We start from the raw sequence: 23879 nt of genomic DNA, 5'->3' as shown, positions 1-23879 counted from the left end.
CCCTGAGAGTCCAGGTAGATGGAAAAGGGGAAGGATTTGTAAGTACATGCTTTGGTTCTCAGTTGTAGATCGTACAGAATCATATTAATTAATGAAGGAAAAAATGTTGTTTTTTTTACTACATAATATTTTTAAAATTGAACATGATTCTTGCACATGCATATTATTTATGTTGTGGTTAACTGATCTAAGGATAAGCATCTGCTCAAATTTAAATAGTAATAAAACGGCTTCAGATGTTTTCTCATTTCAATTGTGTTTTTGTGTAAATTAATTAAATTTAAAAACTAGACACTAAAATGCTTAAATAAAAAATCCTTAAAAACTTAAAGACTAACAAAAGCAACAGTGTCCCTAGCATCTTTTTCAAATGCCTTTTTTTATATCTTAATGTTGTACTGCAGTTAAATGCCAGAAGTAAAAAGTAATTGAAGTGGCATCTACTTATTTGTATTTTTTAATGTGATTTGTTTCGTACATTTGTCTTTAGCTCTAGTATAACATTTTTTAAAAATATTTTTTTCCACAGATGTATGTTACACTTATGTATCTTTTAACAACATTCCAGTAGCTGCTATTACTGTTTTTTTTTTCTGTTATGCGTTTGACTTATTTTATGCCAGGAGCACTTTTACGATCCAGATTCTCATTCTGGATTTTTGGAAATGAGACTGCGCAACATTCGTCGAAAGCTAGAAGATGGTCAGCGGCGTTATAAGGCACACAAGCGACGCAGTGAAGATGGACCTAATTCAGACAAGGAGGAGGAAGATGGTAGTGGGACAACTGAGTGGATCAACTTGATGAAAAGGCTTAGGCCTTCTACAGACAACATTTCATCGATCAAAGCAGCAATGCAGAAAACATTCACCTGGCGCAGATCATGTATAGCCAAACATTCCCCCTCCCTGTCTGAAATCTTTGAGGAATACCCACGCTTCTTGGATATGCCAACTCTGGTAGGTACAGTACAGTGCGTCTTGTCTCCTTACTTTTAAATGCTTTTTCAGTAGGGCTCACTGTCAGTTTTGTGCCATGTGTGATGCAAATAACTTAATAATATTATTAAGGGTTATTATATAACACAGCTTAGCTGAATACCATGTGCACTCATGGAGGTGATATGAATTTCTAGAAGTCGGTTAATTTAGTTAATTAACTGTTAGGAACTCAGTTGACCGTGTGTGTTATAGCTGGTAATATCATGTTCCTTAAATTAAAATGTCTAATTTTTTTGTTTCCTAAAAGCTTGATACAGAGTTTGGTAAAATGTATGAGGAAAAGGGAGATTTGTTCTTAAGAAGATGGGAGGCTACCATCATTCCCAAGTTGAAGGCAATTGGCATCATGGAGACGGGTGATCTTGCATCTCTTATTAAGGACATGGAACACCAGAATGAAGGTATACATTTCAAATATAACTCTCAGTATATTTCACATATAATGCTACAGTCTCTGTGTAATCGTTTTTGTGGGCTAGTAAATTTATTTGTGTCTGTGTCTCATTTTCAGATGAGAAGTGTTACAATATGCTTGTAGTCCTTACACATCTACTGCCACCAGTTGCAATGAGTCGCTGTTCAGTGAAGTCTGCAATAACATTCCTTGTTGATTTTGTTCCAGTAAGTCTGTCTATCTATCTGTCTGTCTATCTAGAATTAATTTTATTATAAGACAGATACGTTTTGCCTTTTCTAGTGCAACAAATAAATCATAAAGGACATGTAGGTGGCTGATTAGTTTAATCAAGTGTGAAAGTATGTAATTGTAGACATGCTTGTTAACTGGAGTAACCTAAAAATTAAAAACGAAAGAAATCGGTCGTTTGTATTTTTAGCAAGTGTATGTAGTAACAGCTGATTATACTCAAATTATTTTTTTTGTTTGTTTACATTTTAGGCTGGAAGCAGCATTGCTTCTCTTTGTGATGACTGTTCTTCACAGACCCACCAGCCCCAGCTAATCTGTGTTGGAAATCTGAGGGCTGCTGCAAGGCAATATGTCATCGTTGGAAAGAGTGACCGAATTACTATTCCTCTTGAAGAAGGACTGACATGTGCTGTGGACAAGCTATTCAAGCTCTACTGGGTGTGTAACGTGGCCTATCCATGTCAGCTCAGCTCAGTGTTCTGCTTCTTTGAACACATCTATGACATGCCTCTCTCAACTAGCCGGAAAGCCAAGGTACTGAACCTCATTTCGAAGCTTAAAGCAGTACAATTCACAGCATAATGTACACTTGTCCAGAATGTCGACAGTCACAATTCACAGAAGTAAAGAAACTAATTTGGCATCTTCGTGAAATACATGCATTGTCAGAGGGACTGAACTTCACTCTCATTTGCAGCCAGGATGGTTGTCCAAGGACTTACCACAACATCAAATCATTTACTAAGCATTTCTATGCATATGTGGTCAAGCGAACCAATGACTATGAAATGATCAGCTTAGACGATGCTTCAGATGTTAGGCCTCTTGATGTACTAGCCAGTTCCAACACAGACAAGCTCTACTTGAATCCAAGATACAAAATTGTTTAGCCTCACATTTTGCAGTTCTGTTTATATAAAAGACGAATTTTATTTCTGTACTGATGTTCGATGTTAAATTCATAAGGTAATGTAAAAATATGTGAGAACAGTGAACGTTTGTGACTAATTTTATATGAGCTATGTTTTATACATCCCTTTACTGTTTGGCCTTTTGTTTTCAGGTGTTCATTACTTATCACAAAAGACAATGAATTTGTTACAAGCATGCATGTTTTTACATTTTAAATGTTACAAACAAGTTTTTGAGTGTTAATTTATTACTTATTCCAAAAGAAAATGATTTTGAACAGTTACAAATATGTCTGTTTTTACATTCAAAATGTTACAAACACGGTTGTGAGTGTTAATTCGTTGCTAATTCCAAAAGAAAATAAAGTTGAACCATGTACAAGGCATGGTAATAAAAATGGAATCATGTTTCATGCTTCTTTTGTAAAAAATTTTTATTTGATCCATTATCTTGATTATGAATAATCAACACAAGTTGTGTAAAAATGACACATTTGTGTGTTCATTAGCCTGACACATTTAGTGTGTAAAACTGGATTACACACTGGATGTGTCAGAATCAACACAACATGTGTTGTCTCTGAGCACACTCACGGAATGTGTTAAAATTCTACACAGTCTGTGTCATTTTTAAAACATTTCTTTTTAGAGTGTACTGCAGCCATATAAATTCTATATACCACACAGTTTGTACAGATTTACTAAAATAAAGTTTTTAGCATTTTAGTGAATTTATCAAGTTTGGTTTTCCCAACCTAACTTCACAGACTTACTGTTTTCCAGTTATAAGTGGAGGAGTAAGCATGAGCTTTTGTCTGTTTGTCCTAATTGTTTCCTAAACCCTTCATGAAGAGATTCTTCAAACTTTTACAAAGGCTGGCACGTCTCATGGCTTATGAATAAAAATCACTTCCAGGCAAGAAACGCTTCTAGGAGATAAAGCAGGTTCTTCACAACCAATTTATGAAAGTACACGCCAAAGAGAATTTTATACCATGAACAAATGGAGCAGAGTTGGCCCTCAAGAAGCCTTTGTTCACTTTGCCCGGTTGTCCAGTTACAGTGGACAAAGAGGCACAAACACAGGATTTCATCTTACTGAGGAAGATAACATTCCTATCCCTGTATCCCTAGAAGACAATTCTCACAATCACAGGGCTGCAAATGTGACTGACTGGCATGATGCACCTTCAGGAGTATCACACATCTCAACCGGCCCACAAAATCCCCAGGTTTTAATCGTCTTGAAAGTCTGTGGGACAACATGGAACAATGAGTAAGACGCCAGTTCTGGCTGAACTGCACAATTCTTTGATGCAAAAGTGCCTGAACATTGATGTCGCCTACATCCAGAAACTCGTCCAGTGCAGGCCAAATCGAATCAGTCATATTAAATAGAAGCGTCATTCATGCTTGTTGGAGGTACTGCATACTATTAGGTATGTTTCAGTCAAAGGTGACAAATTTTTTGTCTGGTGAGCTTATTAAATTTGCCTGGAATGCACTTATTTGCTTCCTAGAACCTTTATGTGGAGGTTCTTTAAACTTTAAAAGGGTTCTTAACACTCTCAACAATAACACATCTCACAATAATAGTTCTCCAATGAACTATCCTTGGAAAGAAACCAAGTGGTTCTTATATGGCTGTGGTCAATAGCCTAGTTCTTGGAGATCTACCTTCCTACAGGCTTTAGCCTGTGATCTGGCTTCAACCCAGATCCATCTAATTACTGCCTTCAGAAGTCCTTGATTAGCTGAGGGTGGTGGTTTAGATTTGAGGTGAAGGTAAAACCTGCAAGAAAGTAGATCTCCAGGAGGGTTGGTGACCATGGTTCCACGGCTTTGCTCAAAGAACCCTTTTTGGGTTCTTTCAGGAGTCGGTTTGAAATTGTGAACTGGGGGTTGACCGGTAGATCTTGTTTGAGGTGTGTAGTGGTGAATTCTGTGGGTGGAGTTCAAGACACGGTTGCAAGGCCATATTCATGATATGATGTAATCCCTATTTTGGATATAGTTAGACTTTCGTTCTTGCTCTGGATTGTCCCATTTATTACGTCTAAAGGGGATTCCCTACGCGTACGCCAATATCCTCTTTGGTGAGGTCACCTGAAGTTCCCTTGAGGTTCAAAACACGTTGCGTTACATTACCACATAAGGTCATGTCATCGTATAGGTCCTAATAAGAGACTATTATTAGATATTACTGATGATATAAGGTCATTATATCGTTAATATTTCACGTACGTGCATCTAAACTTCGTAGCTGTTCTTCTGAGGGTCCACCTGTACACTGAGACACTTCCTGTCTCACCCACAAAACCCACCACAATGCATCTCAGTAAAGGACGAGCCACCATTTTGAATAGAAGCAGATATCCTGTCTTGCACTGTCGAAGTTTCACTAGAAGTGAAACCTGCTGTTGTTCTCTAAATGAAGTTTGTGGTCAGAAAGTCTCGTCTCACTTTTTTGGGCGTTTAATGAAAAACTAAAGAACTCTTGCTTTTCCACTTGTTGATGGAGAGAAGTCGCATTAAATGCTGGTCACCACTGCAGTGGCTAGATTTTATTAGCGCAAAAACAAGAAAAACCAAAAAACAATGTAAGAAACATAGTTTTTATTGTTGGAAGCAAAACATAACTACACTTTATATATGTACAACAGCCAACGGTTACAGAAATGTGACACTGTGTTAGTTTTAATTCATATGTACACCATCAAAATGAAGGAGGTTGGGTAACGTTAGGAAAACCACCAGCCCAGCTAGGCATCCTCAGTAATAGAACAACGTAATGTGCCTAAGAAGCTTAATTAAATTAGGATACTACAGAAAAAACAAAAACAAGTTGAGAGTAAAATAAAACGATCCTTTCTCCGGATACGTTTACTAAAATCAACATACTGATCGATGTGTTGTCAGTTTATCACTTAAATCTTAATGAGTGAAAGTACGTATGAAGTGATAAACATTTAAACATGTTACGAAATCAATAGTATAAAGCTAGTTGCTGTTACATTATTATGCATAATGTGACAGTGGTTACAAACCTGGAAATCCTACAAGGAGGAAAAACATTTAATCTACTCTGTGTGTGTGTGTGTATAAAATATATATTATATATACAGTCATAAGCAAAAGTTTGACACCCCAGTCCTGATTTTTTCAATTAACTAGGACTATGTTGTTGTTCTGTTTGTGACTCTGCATATATATATATATATATATATATATATATATATATAAATAAATGTGTATCTCTCATTGTTATTGGAAAAAAACCTTGTTTTGCTCCAAAAGCATATTTCATATATACATATATATATATATATATATATATATATATATATATATATATATATATATATATATATATATATATACACACACATATATATATATATATATATATATATATATATATATATATATATATATATATATATATACACACACACACACACACACACACACACACACACACACACACACACACACACACACACACACACACACACACACACACACTGAATCAGACAGAATAGCAGAATAATAGTTGCAATGCGGCATGGGGTGTCACTGCCTGAGGCACTGAATACTGGTTAATATAGAACAGTAGGCTAAATACTCTCTCCTCATCTTTGCTGCATTTTGGGAAAGCAAGGCGTGAACGGCTCTTCACTTGTATCCCAGTCCAGATTTACTGATGTGGCAGAACAGAGTCATGGAGAAGCACATCCCCAAAACCTAAACAAGCAGAAACAGAGGTCACTGAAGGGATATTTTGGGCTGTTAGATCTGAAATAGGAACAGCAAAATTCTGATTCTAAATCGAACGTTTACGCAAACAGCGTCTGGCAGACTCCTTAATCTAACGTGACTTTCCTTACAACACAGCAGGGTTCGACTCCCTGCCTGGGTGTCTTTAGGCTAGACTCCTAAGGCTGGCTCAACATGGTGAAACTTTCATGCAACTGGTTGCAAACTTTCTGCAATCTAGTTGCAAGCAAAACATTCAGTTACTCTACTAGCAAAATAAAACAGCATGTATTGTTTGATCTATCATCTTCTCGTGATATCAACTCATCTGCAACATGTTACCATTTCAGAATTATAGGTACTGTTACAGGGTTACTGACTGCAGTAGCTTTGTGTCTTGTTTTTAACCAATTTCTTGGTTAAATGACAAAATAAACACACTAGATGCGGTGACTATGCGGCCTTATGTTAATTGATTCACCCTTTATGCCAGCAACGTGCACTTCTTGTCTGTTTTTAATGCTTTCCGCATGCCATGCTAACAGTTTCTAGCTAGAAACAGTACAAACTGAGGTGTTCTTACTATATCGTGCATTGTAGACCTTTGATCAAAGTTGCAATTCACTACATTTTAACTTTAAAAAGGTTCTAGAGTCTGTTGGTTGGTTTCTTATGAGAGAAACAACCGAGGAATCAACTGGTCAAAACTTCACAGACACAGCTAATAGCCATGTCTGATGTTGGTAACTGGAAAATAGACAGCTATAAAGTTATATTAACGTCTCTGTTAGTGGACAAACACAAGCATGGGCAAAAAATACAAGTCAGTTAATCTTGAGTTGTGTTGGTGCAAGACAGCATGCGTCACATAGCAGTTTAGGTTTACCACACGGGTGTCACAGCACTTCTGGTGTAAAACTGGCTTCGTGGTTCCATCATGTTACAGAAGGAGGCTAATATACACTGAATGGTGTGAAAGAAACTTGCTGTACTTTTCCGGACCAAAATTGTGATTCCGATTCAAATCTGATTATTTTCTCTAAATCAAGCTCAAGGCATTTTTTCGCTAAGGAAACAAGTTAGACGGCCAGTTCACAAGCTCTGCCTTTTCGCATTAGATTAAAAACAAAACGTGTTAACTTGATACGTTTGGTGGTGTTGTTGGCGTTCTACAGCAGTTGAGACTCATGTACTTAAAGGCAAAACATGCTAATGTGGTTAGCAGTGAAAGGAAGCAAGTAGGCAGCATTACGTCATTTGCATTTTGCTAAAATGGGCAGTTATTCTCTTTAATATGTGGTTTAGCATCATTATCCATCCAACATAAGCATGACAGAAACACTTAAAGACCGATAATGAGAGGGTTGCACATGTTTCGGCATTTTAGCATGAAGGCTTGTCTTCATTTTGTTGTTGGTTAATATGCTCCAAAGAACGTAGCGTAGCAGAGGAACATGTCAGCATTAAAATAAACATCTGAGTGCATAGCGTTTCCGTTTTAGGGTTTCAGTTTGACCTGTGTGAAGAACGGCTCACCACAAAGTGCTATTTGACATTATTTATCAGAAGCTCCAGATCTCTAAAACAATAATGTGAGAGAGATGACCGTCTAAGTTGAGGCGAAGTGTGTTAGATGCGACCGCATGTTGTGCTATAAATGAACTGCAGGATGCAATTCAAGTGAAATTTAGTTTCATGTAGGTTTCAAGCACTTAAAATTAGCACTTAAAACGTTTGACCGTATAAAGCCAGCCTAATAACATTCGCATGATTAAGAAACTGCAAGTCGCCTCACGTGTCTGCAAAATGCACGAATGTTAGTAATCAAAAGACAGGTCTGTACCTCAATGCTGCACACAATAATGACCCCAATCCCGGTGCTCAGGAGGTTTCGGTCAAACCAATTCTTCAGCTTCGTATAACAACCCTACAAATGAAAACAAACACACACACACATATATATATATATATATATATATATATATATATATATATATATATATATAAAAGCAAACCTGGTGACAATGTATAGTATTTTACAAATATCAAAAAATATTTTTTCCGGGCATTTTCAACAAATTATTGACACAGCAAAAGTTTGGGCGCCCCTGGTGAACTGACATTTAAACTCAGCAAAACATGTAATTTGACCCAAACTTTTCACAACTATGTTGGAAAGCTCATCTGGTTCAAACAGCAGAGAACAGTATTGAACTCTCTTTGTGTTTTTGGGTCAATTTACAAGAATTTTCCAGTGAGGACTAGCTCCTCGGTCTGTTACACATAACGCCATCTGTGGGGAAAGTTCTTTTTGCTCATTCGCTCAAAATGAAGTTCTTGAAAAAAGAAAGCAAAACATAATTTGTGAGTTTAGAGTGTGCCTTCAACATGCGGTTGGTATATTATGGGGAGTAACACATCTGCCTTCCAATCCCCCACCTGGGTAAGCACCCAACACTATACCACTAAAAGTCCATGGGCAAGACTCCTAACACCGCCTTGGCCTGTGTAAAATAGTCAAACTATAAGCTGCTCTGGATAAGAGCGTCTGACATAAATGTAAAGGTAAAAACGTGTATGAGGGAAGACTGACTAAGGGAGGGGAGAGAACTTGGCCTGGAGTTCTGGCTGTCGCTGGAAGGTTGGACCCCCCTTGTAACTGTGATTGGACTGTCATAGCACTGAAGAACAGGGAAGACATGTTGATGGTGATTGTGAGAACTTTGTCATGGGAAATAGAAGGTAAGGACGTGAATTTATGAGGAATTAGGTTGGCAGGAGGAGGATTTTCAGGCACGTTCCTCCTCCCAAACTTATATAGTCTATAATTCCATATATAGCTATAAGCCAATGTTGTGGAGCTGCCAGCAGTAAAATCTGGCAACATATTTAAGGTATTATCACTTTGTCACTTGCAAAATCTGCATAAAATCGATTAAACAAAGTTATTGTGCTGTAAGTCCTGTTTTATTGCAGACACTGATTCAGCACAGCTCTGTATAAGAAGAGGATTTGAAAGGCCATACCTCTCTCCAATACTCCCCGACTGTGCAGGGTGAGGACTGGCAGCACGATTCCGGTATGTGGCTTCCCCAGTCTGATACATTTTGCACTCCACAGCATTCAAACTGTAGTGAAAGTGATTGCAGTCCTCAGTAGGGGTCAGCATTATATTCTCTGAATCAGATGTTTTACATCTGAAGCATAAGGAAGGCTTTGTAAACACTTACATTCTTCTGAACAGTGTCCCACTCGATGCTGGTTGTGTTCTTTCCTATCCCCTGCAGACTGCTGGTTAGTTCCTTGTTTATCATCTTATCAATCTACAGGCAATACAGAATAATATAGTAAGTAAGAATATAGTAAGTTTCATTGCTGTCTTTGTTGTACTCTGTTTGGCTTAATCTCTAACTCTTAGCTCTTTAGTGTTTCGCCTGATTATCAAAGCTCAATTCCAAAAAAGGGGGGAAAGCATGTGAAATGCTAAAAAAGAAAGACGCAATTACTAAATTGTGTTCTTATTCCTTTGAAAACAGGATACCTTAACTACTTTTGTTTGATGCCTGCAAAATTCCAAAAAATTGGGACAGGAGCATGTTTACCACTGTGTTACATCAATTTTTCTTTTAACAACACCTAATCGCTTGGGGACTGAAGACAGCAGTTGATCATGTTTGAATAATACACATGCATAATGTGGTAACACATGCAGCATGTTACTTGGCGCTGTCATGTTGGAAAAAGCATGGACATCCCTAGATGTCGTCTAGAAGGCAGCATGGTGCTCCAAAATGTGTAGATATCTTTCAGTGTTGATGGTGCTTTCATAGCTGTGCACTGATACCCTTTCATACAGACCCTGGATTTTCAACTTTACGTTGGCAACAATCTGCATGTTCCTTTTTTATCCTGGAGAGCACAATGTCCATTATTTACATATATAATCTGAAAAGCTGACTTGTCGGATGCACAGTGGAAAGCGTGTATTATAGTATGACCAGTATTTTTTGTCAAAGTGGCAAGTCTTAACCCATTCTTGCCCATAAATGTCTCAGCCTTTCCTGGATGCTCATTTCATAATTAAGCATGATTTTTGTTTTTTTAATATTTAATAACATTTATAGTCTTAATTCCCATCTTTTATGGAACCCGTTGCAGGCATCTACTTCAGAATAAGCATATATGGCCAATACAGGTCTAAGTGGATTTATAAATCACTGCTTTCTGTTTTTAGTTGCATTTCATTTACTTTTTTAAGGTTCATATTTGCCTTGATTGGCTTTCACATCTTTGTTGAACTCCTGAAAGGAGTGAAGGACCTGGACTGTTTACCTGAGAGAAAATGCTCTCAGATTTTAGTGCAGAAGTTTAATCTGTAAAGGTTTTTCTCTTACCTGGTTTTCATACATAAGTAGGACACTAGCCACGGCCAGCTCAGCCAGCATCACCAGGAACAACAAGATGAAAAACTGAAACACATCAAAATTCACAATCAGCCTTATAGACAAACAGCTATTAGAATAATATCTTTGGTTGTGTTGAGCATTGATGAGAACTTTCAGGTTCTCTAAGATTTGCTTTTTTGGGCCAAAATATGAAACACTGCATAAAAAAGGAAAACAACTCTGAAGGCCGCTGTGCCTTATAATATTTGTTGGAGTACTTTGGTCAGAACATCAGCATTTACAGGTTATTTCGATACCATTTAAGTGGCACCTAAAGTCCAGAAGTCTTGTTCTAAATAAAAACCTTCAACATGGACTTACAGAAATGAGCAGGCAGCGGTTCTCTTTGAGGGCTCCCAGGAAGCCCAAGAAGGACACACAGGTGATGAATATTCCCAGGATGAACAGTCCATTAGTGACACTCATGGCTGGGAAGGAGGGCACAAGGGCTGAGAAATTGAACGCTGTCTTCAAGTAGATCCCAACTCCCAAAATGCTAACTCCACAGATCTGTAAGGCCATCACAGTCTATTAAATTACACTTCACAAGAGCTTTTCACCCACAAATTAGCATCATGCCAAAATGGACAAAATTTGAACAAAATTCAGGCTTCAAGGCTTGTTTTTGCTGTGTTTATTAACTTTAGTCTATGTTTATAGATAACAGTATGTCGTACAGTGTCAGAAACCTCATAAGCAAGTCTGTTAGAGATTACTGAGCAACTCAACCCAGTTAGCACAATGCTAATTTTGCTAATTTACATTTACGGCATTTGGCTGATGCTCTTATCCAGAGCGACTTACAATTTGATCATTTTACACAGGGAGGCCAAGGCGGTGTTAGGAGTCTTGCCCAAGGACTCTTATTGGTATAGTGTAGGGTGTTTTACCCAGGTGGGGATTGAACCCCAGTCTACAGTGTAGAAGGCAGAGGTGTTAACCACTACACTATTCCAACCCCGGATGCTAATCGCATCACTTCTTCAGCTTCGTGCCTCCAATGAAAATCTTCAAACACCAAATGGGCCTTGGCTAATCGACTAAATTTGGGTTAAGGGCGAAAAACTTTGGTGTGAGCCATCGCTTTAACAAAAGAATATTGTTAAGAAATATTGTGAACTAATGACATCTAAAAGATATTAAAGAGGCTCTAAAATTATGGAACTGATTTAACAATTAACATTTGAAACTGAAATGCTGTTGTTTTTCAAATGTAGATGGAAAACTATTATATTATGAAAGCTGCCTTGAGGTATACTGAAAGTACAAAAGATGAATGAGTATATTTTCAAAAAGTTAAGTTGAATTTTTTAACTGGATTTTTTGGGATAAAGATTAGCTTCCCCACATGGAACAGAAATGTTTGGTGTTTGGTTTTTTATGCAAAACAAATTGCAAATAAATTCTTTCTTTGCAAGATTACAGATGAAAGTTTCCATATATTTATTTTCCATTTGGGCCAATACTGGATTGTTTATGGCCCATTTCATTAAAGTTATGTGATTAATCTACATATTGTGTACTTGAAATAGGCTTTATCATTATCCAGAAAAGTTAATGTAAAAACTTTGCCAAAGTAATTTATTATTTTGGATGGAAAACATAAAAGTTGATGCTCGGATCTCCATCTTGATCTTAAGATCAACAAGCATTTTGTCATAACTTTAACTTTCCATGTAAAAATAACAGCTAAGGCTCTCATACATTATTTTATTGATCATGAATTAATTAGTGTGCATTTGTGTGTGTGTGCAGATAGATACGTACAAAGAAGATTAAGTTCACCACACACATGGTGTACTTGAGGCACTTGAGGCAGGACATGGTTGCTTTCTTCTGTTCAGCCCTGCAGAATGATGAGATACATTAGCAACACTGAAGTGGACACAAGGTCAAAATGTCTTTGTGTTGGAACTGTTGGTAGACTGCAGTTCAGATAATCATTATTCAGTAATAACCCATATGGTGTGATGGTTTATAGCCAATTTATTCATTTGAAGTAACAATATTTTAAAAAATAAACTGTAATGCTGTATTTAAAGTAACTGCCTGACATAAAACAACTATAAATAGCTATTTGATAAGTAAGATTTAGTCACTGCTTTTCAAATATGAGGAATTCTGGATATTACTGTTATTAATACAGTTAATTCTTTATGCTGTACGACTTTCTCAATCATCAAGATATCATCTACAGCTCGGTTCATTGTTGAAAATGTCTTAATTTCTTACAAATTGTTTGAAATCTATGGAGAATTCATATTAGACTTAGAAGAGCATCATATTAGAATGATATTATGCACATATATGTAGTGCTGAAAACAGCGATTCCAATCTTTTGAATGGTAGTGTACACTCACCGGGCACTTTATTAGGCACACCTGTTCAGTTGTTCGTTAACACAAATAGCTAATCAGCCAATCACACGGCCGCAACTCAGTGCATTTAGGCATGTAGAGGTGGTCAAGACACCTTGCTGAAGTGCAGACCGAGCATCAGAACGGGGAAGAAAGGGGATTTAAGGGGCTTTGAACGTGGCGTGGTTGTTGGTGCCAGACGGGCTGGTCTGAGTATTTCAGAAACTGCTGATCTACTGGGATTTTCACACACAACCATCTCTAGGGTTTACAGAGAACGGTCTGGAAAAGAGAAAATATCCAGTGAGCGGTCAGTTGTGTGGACAAAAATGCCTTGTTGATGTGAGAGGTCAGAGGAGAATGGGCAGACTGGTTCCAGATGATAGAAAGGCAACAGCAACTCAAATAACCAACGAACATCTCTGAGGAACGTTTCCAGCACCTTGTTGAAAGTATGACACGAAGAATTAAGGCAGTTCTGAAGGCAAAAGGGGGTCCAACCTTTCACTAGCAAGCAATATGTACCTAATAAAGTGGCTGGTGAGTGTATATTACTCCCTTAAACTTTCGTTAAATGTCCACATCCTAAAGCTTATTATTCTGCAAGTACATGCAACTTGCCACAACTTGCAAACTGTGCCTCCCACCCTTGTCCATTGCTTCAAGTATCCTGACTAAACTACCACACCCTGAGTCATGTTCATCTCTCCCTTCCTTTTCTTTACATCTCCAGACCAGTCATATCCCCACCTGTTTCTTGGCTGACAGGTTCCCTGCATAGCAACCGGGAAGAATGGCTGGGAGAAGCTATTGAGGAAATCGCAACTAGGATCTCATCTTTGCTTACACTAATCTCTCCCTTATGAATTCTTGTTGGCAGTCACTGTTGCAAAGTCATTTTTCTACACAGGGAAACTGAAAGTATCCTCATCTGATTCATAAAAGGTCTTGACCCTTTTCTCTTCTTAACTCTGCCCCAACACCCACTTCTTCTGCTCCAGAGAATATCCAGACAATCTCCCAAAACCTACTTCATTAATTCCATTACTTCATGTTTTTCTAACCAGCTCCTGGATCCCAACCAGTTTGGCTTCCTGTCTTTCTAACCGGCTCCTGGGCCTCAACCATTCTGACATCCTGTTTTTCTAACCAGCTCCTGGATCCCAACCAGTCTGGCTTCCTTTCTTTCTAACCAGCTCCTGGATCCCAACCAGTCTGGCTTCCTGTCTTTCTAACCAGCTCCTGGAACCCAACCAGTCTGGCTTCCTATCTTTCTAACCAGCTCCTGGATCCCAACCAGTCTGGCTTCCTGTCTTTCTAACCAGCTCCTGGATCCCAACCAGTCTGGCTTCCCTGTCTTTCTAACTGGCTCCTGGCTCCCAACCATTCTGGCTTCTTATCTTTCTAACCAGCTCCAGGATCCCAAACAGTCTGGCTTCTAACTGTCTCACGCCACAGAAACTGCCTCTGTAAAAGTGGCCAAAACAGTGAGAAACTAAATGCAGCAAGCCCAGCGAAACTGTCACTGTTCCTGATTCGTCTGTGCTTCTCTGCAGCCTTTGACACAGTTCATTATAAGAACCATCTCTTTCATTTGACTAGTAAATCTTGCCCTTATTGAAGTACCCTGTATTTCATTTATGAAATGTTGTATTTCTGTATTGTGTATCTTTCTCTCTAGGTGTCAGCTCTGGTTCTTTTTTCTGGTGGTGTTTTAGCTGAAGGATGTTTTTGGACCTCTGTTCGTACTATCTTGGATACATTTTCTGAGTGGACAACAAAGCACTTCTGTAAGTCATGATTAAATACATTATTAACAATAATGCAGAATGACGGTTAGAAGGATCAGCTGCTGTAATTAACCCTGTTTGTCTAATGAAGAATGATTACTTGCTTAGCCAACAAGGTTCATTCCTTTAAACCTGGATTCTCTTCACTTTTTGAGGTGCAACATCATCATAGCAACTTACGCTGCATGGCTAACCTGCTCCAGGGCCGGTAAACTAAGGGTTTTGGCATCTGACCAGTCAGAACCAGCCTTCCCTCCAGTACTCCAGTTCGCACTAACACTGTGGCAGTATCGATTAACTTCAGACATATTTACACAGAATAATTGCTGGACACTGGACTCGTCCTCATGTTTCAGATGTTTCGCTGTTTGATGTAAAGGTCACCATGGCCAACAGATCAAGAGGTGAAAAACTTTGCAAACTACTGGGGTGATTCTCCACCACCTTCGATTGAGTTTAGGTCGCTTATATGGTTAAAAAAAGGACAAAAGTAAAACCACCCTAGCCACACAGACCACCTGTAGACACTAGTATATAGACCAGAGTTCACTAATAGGTGGACCGCGGTCTGACTCCAGACCCAGAAGAATCTCCTATGTGGACCTGAACCTATTACTGATAAACTATGGAGAATGATTTCATTTCGACGGGGTGGTCCCATTTTAACCGGCTGAACTTTTCTAGCCTTTATGGTAACTTTAGCTATGAACGCGTGATGTATATACACAGGAGGGACGAGGCGAAAAGCAGCAGGATGTTATTTCACGTCGTGCCCTAAAAAGAGAAAACGGTCAATAAATGTTGTTGAAATGTTACTAAATTGTACTTTACTTGATTTGACATTAGTTGTTCACTGTACAAGATGTGGATATTCCTACTAGGCTACTTCAGTAAACGGTTTATGGCACCAATGATGCAAGTTAGACGTTATGATGTTCCGGACCTTTGAGGAAATTTTCTCTAACGGGACCTTAAGGAATTGCAATTAAATACCCCTGATACAGACTATCAACCTCAACAGCAGAACCAGAAAAAATCCCTACTTCAGCTTAGTTTTAGGTTGAGGTGTTGGGACATTTCCCAAATAACGAGAGGACTGCTGCAGCTCCCCAGCCCAGGAAATGGCTTTAGTGCCAGTTGGCCATATGGTTTGTTAATCTATTAAACTTACTAAATGTCTGTTGCAATACTTCCTGCCGCTGTTGTGGTCAGCGAGAATTTGATGGTCTTCAGAGATATGAGCCAGCCAAGCGAGCAGAGTTAAAACAACACCGAATGAAAACGAGTTTTAGGCCGTTATCTTCAGTGGCCTGGTTGTAAGTCAATCACTAGTTAAACGTGGTTCCTGTTGTTAGAATTCGTGAAGCTTAAACTTTGCTGGGAACCTTGTCACAGCTTTGTGCGATGTTATCGAACAGCTGAGAAAAGCGTTCAAGTTCAAATACAGCGTATGGCGAACACGCTGGCGGTCATGTCTCAGAGCGTGGACAAAAACCAGCACACACACATCAAGGCTGCTGATAAATGACCCAGATAGCCAGTAACTATACTGAGAGCTGGACACTGGGTTGGTTTGTAGATTAACAGTAAAAAAAGTTTTACTGGGTTCCTGTTTATTGCAGATTAACCCTCAAATAAGTGTAGAGACTTAAATATGTAGCAGTACTGTGTGGACCACCCAGACCCACAGATATATTATGGTACCATAATATAAAACAACCAATAAGAAGAATATTAATACCAATAGACAACAATATGAAATTCAATAGCTTAATAGAGAAGTAACCCTTGAACCAAACTCCCTTTGCAGTGAATGTGAAACAGAAGTTTTACAGCTAAGCCGGCTCTGAAAATAACTGCACGCCTAAGCCGTGGGTGGGGTGCACTGTGGCCACACTGCTGGAGGAGCAGGCATAAAATACACCAATCACCCATAATATTAAAACCACCTCCTTGTTTCTACGCTCACTGTCCACTTTATCAGCTCCACTTACTGTATAGCTGCACTCTGTAGTTCTACAGTTACAGACTGTAGTCCATCTGTTTCTCTGATACTCTATTACCCTGTTCTTCAGTGGTCAGGACCCCCATGGACCCTCACAGAGCAGGTACTATTTGGGTGGTGGGTCATTCTCAGCACTGCAGTAACACTGACGTGGTGGTGATGTGTTAGTGTGTGTTGTGCTGGTCTGAGTGGATCAGACGCAGCAGTGCTGCTGGAGTTTTTAAACACTGTGTCCACTCACTGTCCACTCTATCAGACACTCCTACCTTGTAGATGTAAAGTCTGAGACGACAGCTCATCTGCTGCTGCTGTTTGTGTTGGTCATCCTCTGGTCCTTCATCAGTGGTCACTGTGCAGCTCTACAGTAGTGGAGCTGATAAAGTGGACAGTGAGCGCAGAAACAGGGAGGTGGTTTTAATGGAGCGGCTGACAGATTCAGTGATTCCCGTTCAACTGTTGCTCTGACTTATCACGCGGTGGAGCCACGCGGCGGCTAAGCTAAACGCAGCCAGCTCGGGGAATGGAAAGTCCCCAGCCTCGAGAAAGAGCTCCTCGCTGGGCTGAGTCTCCGGTTCAAAAAGCACCGTGAACCTCTCTGACGCATTGACAGACTAACCAAGCACAATATTACCAAAGTTCTCGAGTAAAGAAACGTTTAAAGAGCTCACGGTAGGTTTGGCTTTTTCTCGAGCGCGGCTGCGGCGCCTTTTCTAACTCTTCTCCACCCGTTTTCCTTAGTGATGGAGTCGAATCCGAAAGAATCGGTTCCTCGGCTCCAAGGCGTCTGAGAGTAGGAATCGAATCTTGGTCAATGACTCGGAGAGTCGAACTGCTCGGAGTCGACTGCGTGTTTTTAAAGCACAAACTCAGCATTTTCGTGATTGGGGTCGCAATAAACCGCGATTAGAAACCGAGAAAGGAGCGAAAACCAAAAAACCAACGCTGTTTTATTCACAGAGCGCCGTGGAAAAGAGGAACTGTCCGTTCCACCTTAAATGGCGCAGCAGTTACACTCCAGCGCGGGCAGTCAAACGCTGCCCCATTTAAGGTGGAACGGAAAAGCTGAAGGAGAAACCAACTTCAGCCTCGTGAAAAGAGGAACGAGATAACATCCAACAGCCGAGGAATTAGCACTCGGTTCCTTTTTCAAAGAACTGAAGAAGAATTTTTAAAATGATGACTCCACACTTTAAAAAGAGGATTCTTTAGTAAGAGCAATGGTTCTATCTAGAACCACGAGTTCACACATAAATGGTTCTCTGCATAATGAAATGGTTCTTCGGATTGATGGAGAATATGTTATATGGTTCTTTGTAGCACTTTTTTCAAAATGGTTCTATATAGCACCAACAGGGTTCTTCTATTATGATGATGTCAAGCTTGTAACAACAGAAGAACCCTTTTTGGTGCTATGTAGAACCATATTGTCAATGCTTAATCAATCTGAAGAACCGTTTCACCATGCAAGGAAACATTTAAGCATGAAGTGGTTCTATTTAGAACTCATGGTTCTATATGCAACCATTGCCTTTACTAAAGAACTTTGGGAGAACCATCTTTCTAAAAGTGTGCAGTAATGATGTTCTCATATTTGCCCTCGCCCAGCATTAATCAGCTGCAATCATGTTTCAAGCTACACACTTTAAAACCATGGTTCTTAAAGGGTTCTTTAGCAAAGCAAAAGGTTCCATATAGAACACTTAGAGAACCCTGTGCATGATTTAAGGGTTCTTTGCATTATGAAAGCATTCTTCGGATTTTGTAGCTGTGTATATAGAACCCTTTTCAAAAAGTTTTTCTGAAGAACACTTTCGCGATGCAAGGAACGAACGCTTGGAAATGGAAAGGGTTCTTTAAAGCATGTGTGTCAGGCTCCAGTCCTCGTGGGCCTAAACACTGCAGACTTCAGCTCACTGCCTTGATAAACACACCTGACTCAGCTCATCAGCTGATCAGCAAGGCCTTCATGAGCTGAATTCAGAGTGCTCAGTGAGCATCGATGCTAATATCTGGAGCACTTTGGCCCGGAAGGTCACCAGTTTGACCTGCCTGATTTAAATGTTCATGGATCTATAAAGAAACATTTTCTTTACTAAAGAACCCTTGAAGAACCACCGCTTTTAAGTGTGTAGCTGCTGTTACTTGGTGTAATTTAATTACGCATTTTAATCACATCACTGTAATGTGCGGCTCCTCTGAAACTGGGTAAACTAGGTTTAGGGTGGTTTGATATCTGCTGTATCCCTTTATCACCGGCTCTGGAGCCACCTTGGTTAAAACTGAGCAGAGCCAAGGAGTCGACTTCACTCGATTCCAGCAGCAGGAGTTCAGAGTCGGCGTCGACTTCACTCGATTCCAGCAGCAGGAATTCAGAGTCAGAGTCGACTTCACTCGATTCCAGCAGCAGGAGTTCAGAGTCGGAGTCGACTTCACTCGATTCCAGCAGCAGGAGTTCAGAGTCGGAGTCGACTTCACTCGATTCCAGCAGCAGGAGTTCAGAGTCGGAGTCGACTTCACTTGATTCCAGCAGCAGGAGTTCAGAGTCGGAGTCGACTTCACTCGATTCCAGCAGCAGGAGTTCAGAGTCGGAGTCGACTTCACTTGATTCCAGCAGCAGGAGTTCAGAGTCGGAGTCAACTTCACTCGATTCCAGCAGCAGGAATTCAGAGTCAGAGTCGACTTCACTCGATTCCAGCAGCAGGAGTTCAGAGTCGGAGTCGACTTCACTTGATTCCAGCAGCAGGAGTTCAGAGTCGGAGTCGACTTCACTTGATTCCAGCAGCAGGAGTTCAGAGTCGGAGTCAACTTCACTCGATTCCAGCAGCAGGAGTTCAGAGTCGACTTCACTCGATTCCAGCAGCAGGAATTCGGAGTCGGAGTCTACTTCGCTCGATTCCAGCAGCAGGAATTCAGAGTCAGAGTCGACTTCACTCGATTCCAGCAGCAGGAGTTCAGAGTCAACTTCACTTGATTCCAGCAGCAGGAATTCAGAGTCGGAGTCGACTTCACTCGATTCCAGCAGCAGGAGTTCAGAGTCAACTTCACTTGATTCCAGCAGCAGGAGTTCAGAGTCGGAGTCGACTTCGCTCGATTCCAGCAGCAGGAGTTCAGAGTCGGAGTCGACTTCGCTCGATTCCAGCAGCAGGAATTCAGAGTCGGAGTCGACTCCAGAAAACCTGGACTTGTGCACCACTAGTTTTCCCATTTTTTCTTTTCCTCTATATAGATTGTCTTGGATGAGCTGGAGAACCCTGATTGGCTACTGTTACTGGACCAATAGGACCAGTAAGGAGTCGTTTTTTTTTTTAACTGCTCTCTTAAACGTGATGGTTCTGTGGGATTTTTGAAGAAATATGTCCTTAAATCACCTTTTAATAAAAGATTTGTAATAATCATTACCTTAGAAATTATTAAAGACAGAGTTATGAGCGTAAAACAGAGACAGACAGGCCTATAAACATTAACTGAGGCAGGCAGTCAGGGACCGGAACAGCAGGCCCAAAACTTCCAAGTATGGATTTTCCGCTCCATGAACAGACAGTACAGGCTATGAAAGAGTCTTTGACAGTGAGTGCACCTGGCCTAGGAGCCATGAGAAGTGTTGCCCATTCAGCGAAAACAAGCCAGCCGTTAGTGAGCAAAATGGATAAGAACCGGTAGAAACCAGCCCATCAATCAAAACTAATGAGGAGAGCACCCAACACTTGGTTAAGATGACCTTGTGTGCCAGGATAAGGGAATTATATAAAACATAGGAAACAAGGGTTCCTAAGAAAGCTAGAAGAACAGTTCTATTGATTGGTGATTTCAGGATGTATCAAGAATAGGTGGAGCGATGATCTCACCCATCTCACCCCAGGGAGGGGTGATGGCTTCGCTCATAAGGGGTATAAAACGTATGGTTTTTGAAGTGTCTGTACATTTTGGCTTTTGGGTGCCAACTTGTCACATTGGAACTAATAAAGACGCTTTTTCTTCCCTTCGAACCGAACCTGTGGCTGAAGTTTGGTCTTTTCATCTGACTTTTGATTGATTTTTCACTTTTCTTTAACTTTTGCAAGAACACTTTTCCAACTCTTTTACTTTGCTACTCTTTTCAAATTAGAGAACAGATTAAATTAAAAGTAAAACTTTGGTTTGACTTTAATTAATTGGGAACGTTTTTCCACATCGTTGGGAACTTCGGAGCGGCGGACGGGGATCTCTTTAGTCCCGACAGTTCTTGGGGGTTGTTTAGTAAAGAAAACTGTGTAGATCTATGAACCTTTTGCATGATTAAAGGATTCTTTGCATCATGAAAGAGTTCTTCTGAATGTGCTGTATATAGTTCCATATCTCCTACTGTTACGGTGTCGAGCTTGTAACCATAGAAGAACCCTTTTCAAAAAGGTTCTATACAGAAACGTCTATAGCACATTCATATCGATGGGTTCTTTGCATTGTGAAAGAGTTCTTCAGATTGATGGAAAATGGGCATGAATGTGCTATAGGTGCTTCTATATAGAACCATTTTGAACAGGGTTCTTCTATGGTTACAAGCTTGACACCGTAACAGTAGAAGAACCCTTTTGGGTGATATATAGAACCATTTTCTAAAAGGTTCTATATAGAACCACTTACAACACATTCTCCATCAGTCCGAAGAACGCTTTAATCAGGCAAAAGGATCTTTGAGTGTTCATGATTCTGTATAGAACCGTTTTCTTTACCAAAGAACCCTCTTTTTAAAACTCGTGACAGGGTTTGACACAACTTGCACGAATAACTGACCCGTTTGAACTCCTGTAACAGCTCCCTTTCCATGTTTCGTCAATAGTTCTCTTTTCTATTTGTTTATTTTGACCAGGCTACAAAAAGAACAGGGAATTTAACTGACTCAGAAACTCGACTTCCTCATTTGTGACACACTTGAGGGTGGAGTCGGGCACTCGGAGCCATTTGACTGTCTTTATACGCCGTCGAACCTCATTACATTTCCTCCGCAGCTTTCCAGAAAACCAAGAGCGCAACACGTCCTGGTAGCCGTGATGCTCTTTTGGCATCGTCTACATCAAATGAAAAGAATTCCTGGTTTTGGTTTCCAAACATATCCATCATTTTTAAACACTCTCCAACTTTTAAAGGCATTTTTTGGCCTTGACGGCTTCTCAAACAATGCGGAGCATGAAAGACAAAGACGTTGTTGTTGGGTATCCATGTATCCGTGTGCTTGAACCTTTTCTGGGTTCAGGAACCGAAATTGGTATGAAATCATTACTATGGAAGCTGGCAAAGAATTTTTTCCCCATCTGGAAAAAGTACGTTTGTGCGACCTTTTGGGGTCAAATAACAAATATTACTCTTTAATTGGATAATTAACATTTACAAACAAAGAAGTGAATATTTATGCATAATTAAATGGTTAAGATGTAAACAAAGAGTAGTTTGTGTGAAACGCTCGGAATTGTTCACAGTGGTGGTGATAGGAACCAGACGTCCACCTTTAAAAGGTCTCTCACAGAAAATTATTACACGAAACAGTTACTAATATGCTGCCTGATGTCTGAGACACTGTTTTACGATAGTTTTGAGACAATTTTGGCTTGAAACAGATTTTTTACACATAATTATGGTGGAGGGATGTTGTGAGGCAAAATAGTCCCCAAAGAAAATGTATTTCTTCATCACTATTTTACCATCATCAATATTCATATAAAACTCAGAAGACTTGTGAAGGTTCACTGGTAGTTCTGGACAGTAAATAAAATTTGTGTTGTAGTCATGGTGACCCCTGGTTCCCATCACCACCACTGTAAAAATTATGGTTCTTCACAGAAAGACCTATTTTAATAAAAGAAACAAACAAACAAAAAAACTCAAAAGAATTCTCTCACCACGTGGATCAAGACGGACACTCCAAACAAGCGACAGGCCTCGGGACCGGTCCGGCCAGAGTCAGGCACAAACATAAACTGAAAGGAGATGCGAGCGCAGCTTTGATCTCTCACACTTCACACATCGTCTGTGAGAACATATCACTTGACTTCACTTCCTTCATGTCGAGGAAGTGAAGTCACATCCCCTTAACCGAATTCAGGCCTCAGCTGATACAACATGAGTACAAAACTGGCCTCAGATCAGTTTCAGAACCTCTGCAGAACCTCTTCAGAAACACAAAGAAAGAAAAAAAAGACCATGGTGACACACAGACAGACGCACTATGGAAAAAGAAAAAAGCTGTTGAGTCACGATTCATCTTCTACCGGTTGCCTTCACACCAATGCGCAATTTACATGCAGATGGGTCGCTAACTTTAGCTTCTGCTTTAATAAGAAAAAGCAGAAATGAGGCTGTTGAGTTGGCTGTATCCGCTTGCAGTGCACAGCGAGAGAAACCGCAGCACAGCCACAGTGAGGTTCAATTCTGAAGGGTTTTTACATGCGTGTGCATGCAGGTGGGTGGGCGCTTACTGCGGCCTAAAAACAAGGTGCGAAACCATCGTTGTGCTGTGTTCACATGAAGATGACTGAATCTTACACCAACAGGCAGGCCTGCTTCACTGGGCATTACAACTAGGCTTGGATTTTCATGAAGTTTAAAGACAGCTGTCACAGTAATAGTCTTCTGATTAGCATTATTTAACTTTCTACAGGCCTCCAGTGGCAATTCCAGCTTCCAATTTTAGTCAATAAACTCAAATATTTCCCTGTAATTCTGTTATTCAACTTATTCAACAAAAAAAAAAAAGGTGCTTGGAGCCTCAGCTGATACGACACAAATACAAAACTGGCCTCAGATCAGTGTGAAAACAACATCTACAGAACACCTCGTCAGCAACACATATCTAGCATAACAAAGAAAGATTAAAAGTCCATATAGCTCCATTGAACACCTTTGGGTTGAGTTGGTGTGAGGAACCTCCACTGAACATCTTCGGCTTGAGTTGTAGTGATTAAACTCTATCAAACATCTTTGAGATGAGTTGA

At 39.9% G+C, this 23879-nt stretch overlaps 1 protein-coding gene across 3 annotated transcripts; it reads right to left on the bottom strand.

Annotated features, from left to right (window-relative positions):
• Positions 1-6012: 6012 nt before the first annotated feature.
• On the bottom strand, positions 6013-22940 carry zgc:64051 (leukocyte surface antigen CD53). 3 transcript variants are annotated; one of them, XM_017709287.2, is made up of 8 exons: positions 22788-22940; positions 12530-12608; positions 11084-11272; positions 10712-10786; positions 9548-9640; positions 9344-9445; positions 8161-8244; positions 6013-6305 (listed from the first exon to the last, which is right to left on the bottom strand). In XM_017709287.2, exons 2-8 carry the CDS (start codon positions 12584-12586, stop codon positions 6237-6239), a joined length of 669 nt encoding a protein of 222 aa, XP_017564776.2. In that variant the 5' UTR covers positions 12587-12608; positions 22788-22940; the 3' UTR covers positions 6013-6236. The 3 variants fall into 3 exon arrangements, with proteins under 3 accessions (XP_017564776.2, XP_017564777.2, XP_037387847.1); XM_017709288.2 differs by lacking the exon at positions 22788-22940 and adding an exon at positions 17583-17670; XM_037531950.1 differs by lacking the exon at positions 22788-22940 and adding an exon at positions 17181-17547.
• Positions 22941-23879: the final 939 nt, after the last annotated feature.

This window comes from Pygocentrus nattereri, chromosome 20, assembly GCF_015220715.1.
Source record: "Pygocentrus nattereri isolate fPygNat1 chromosome 20, fPygNat1.pri, whole genome shotgun sequence".
Lineage (NCBI taxonomy): Eukaryota > Metazoa > Chordata > Actinopteri > Characiformes > Serrasalmidae > Pygocentrus > Pygocentrus nattereri.
The sequence above is the reverse complement of the archived record's forward strand: the minus strand, read 5'-3'. Positions and strand labels throughout refer to the sequence as shown.

What these genes read in the sequence shown, in the direction of transcription:
- zgc:64051 (XM_017709287.2), bottom strand. Translation starts at nt 12,586, where the DNA reads ATGTCCTGCCTCAAGTGCCTCAAGTACACCATGTGTGTGGTGAACTTA. An exon ending in GGGACACTGTTCAGAAGAAT is followed by an intron (nt 9,446 to 9,547) that starts GTAAGTGTTTAC and finishes CTTTCACTACAG; the next exon opens with TTTGAATGCTGTGGAGTGCA. An exon ending in TCGGGGAGTATTGGAGAGAG is followed by an intron (nt 8,245 to 9,343) that starts GTATGGCCTTTC and finishes TTTCATTTGTAG; the next exon opens with GGTTGTTATACGAAGCTGAA.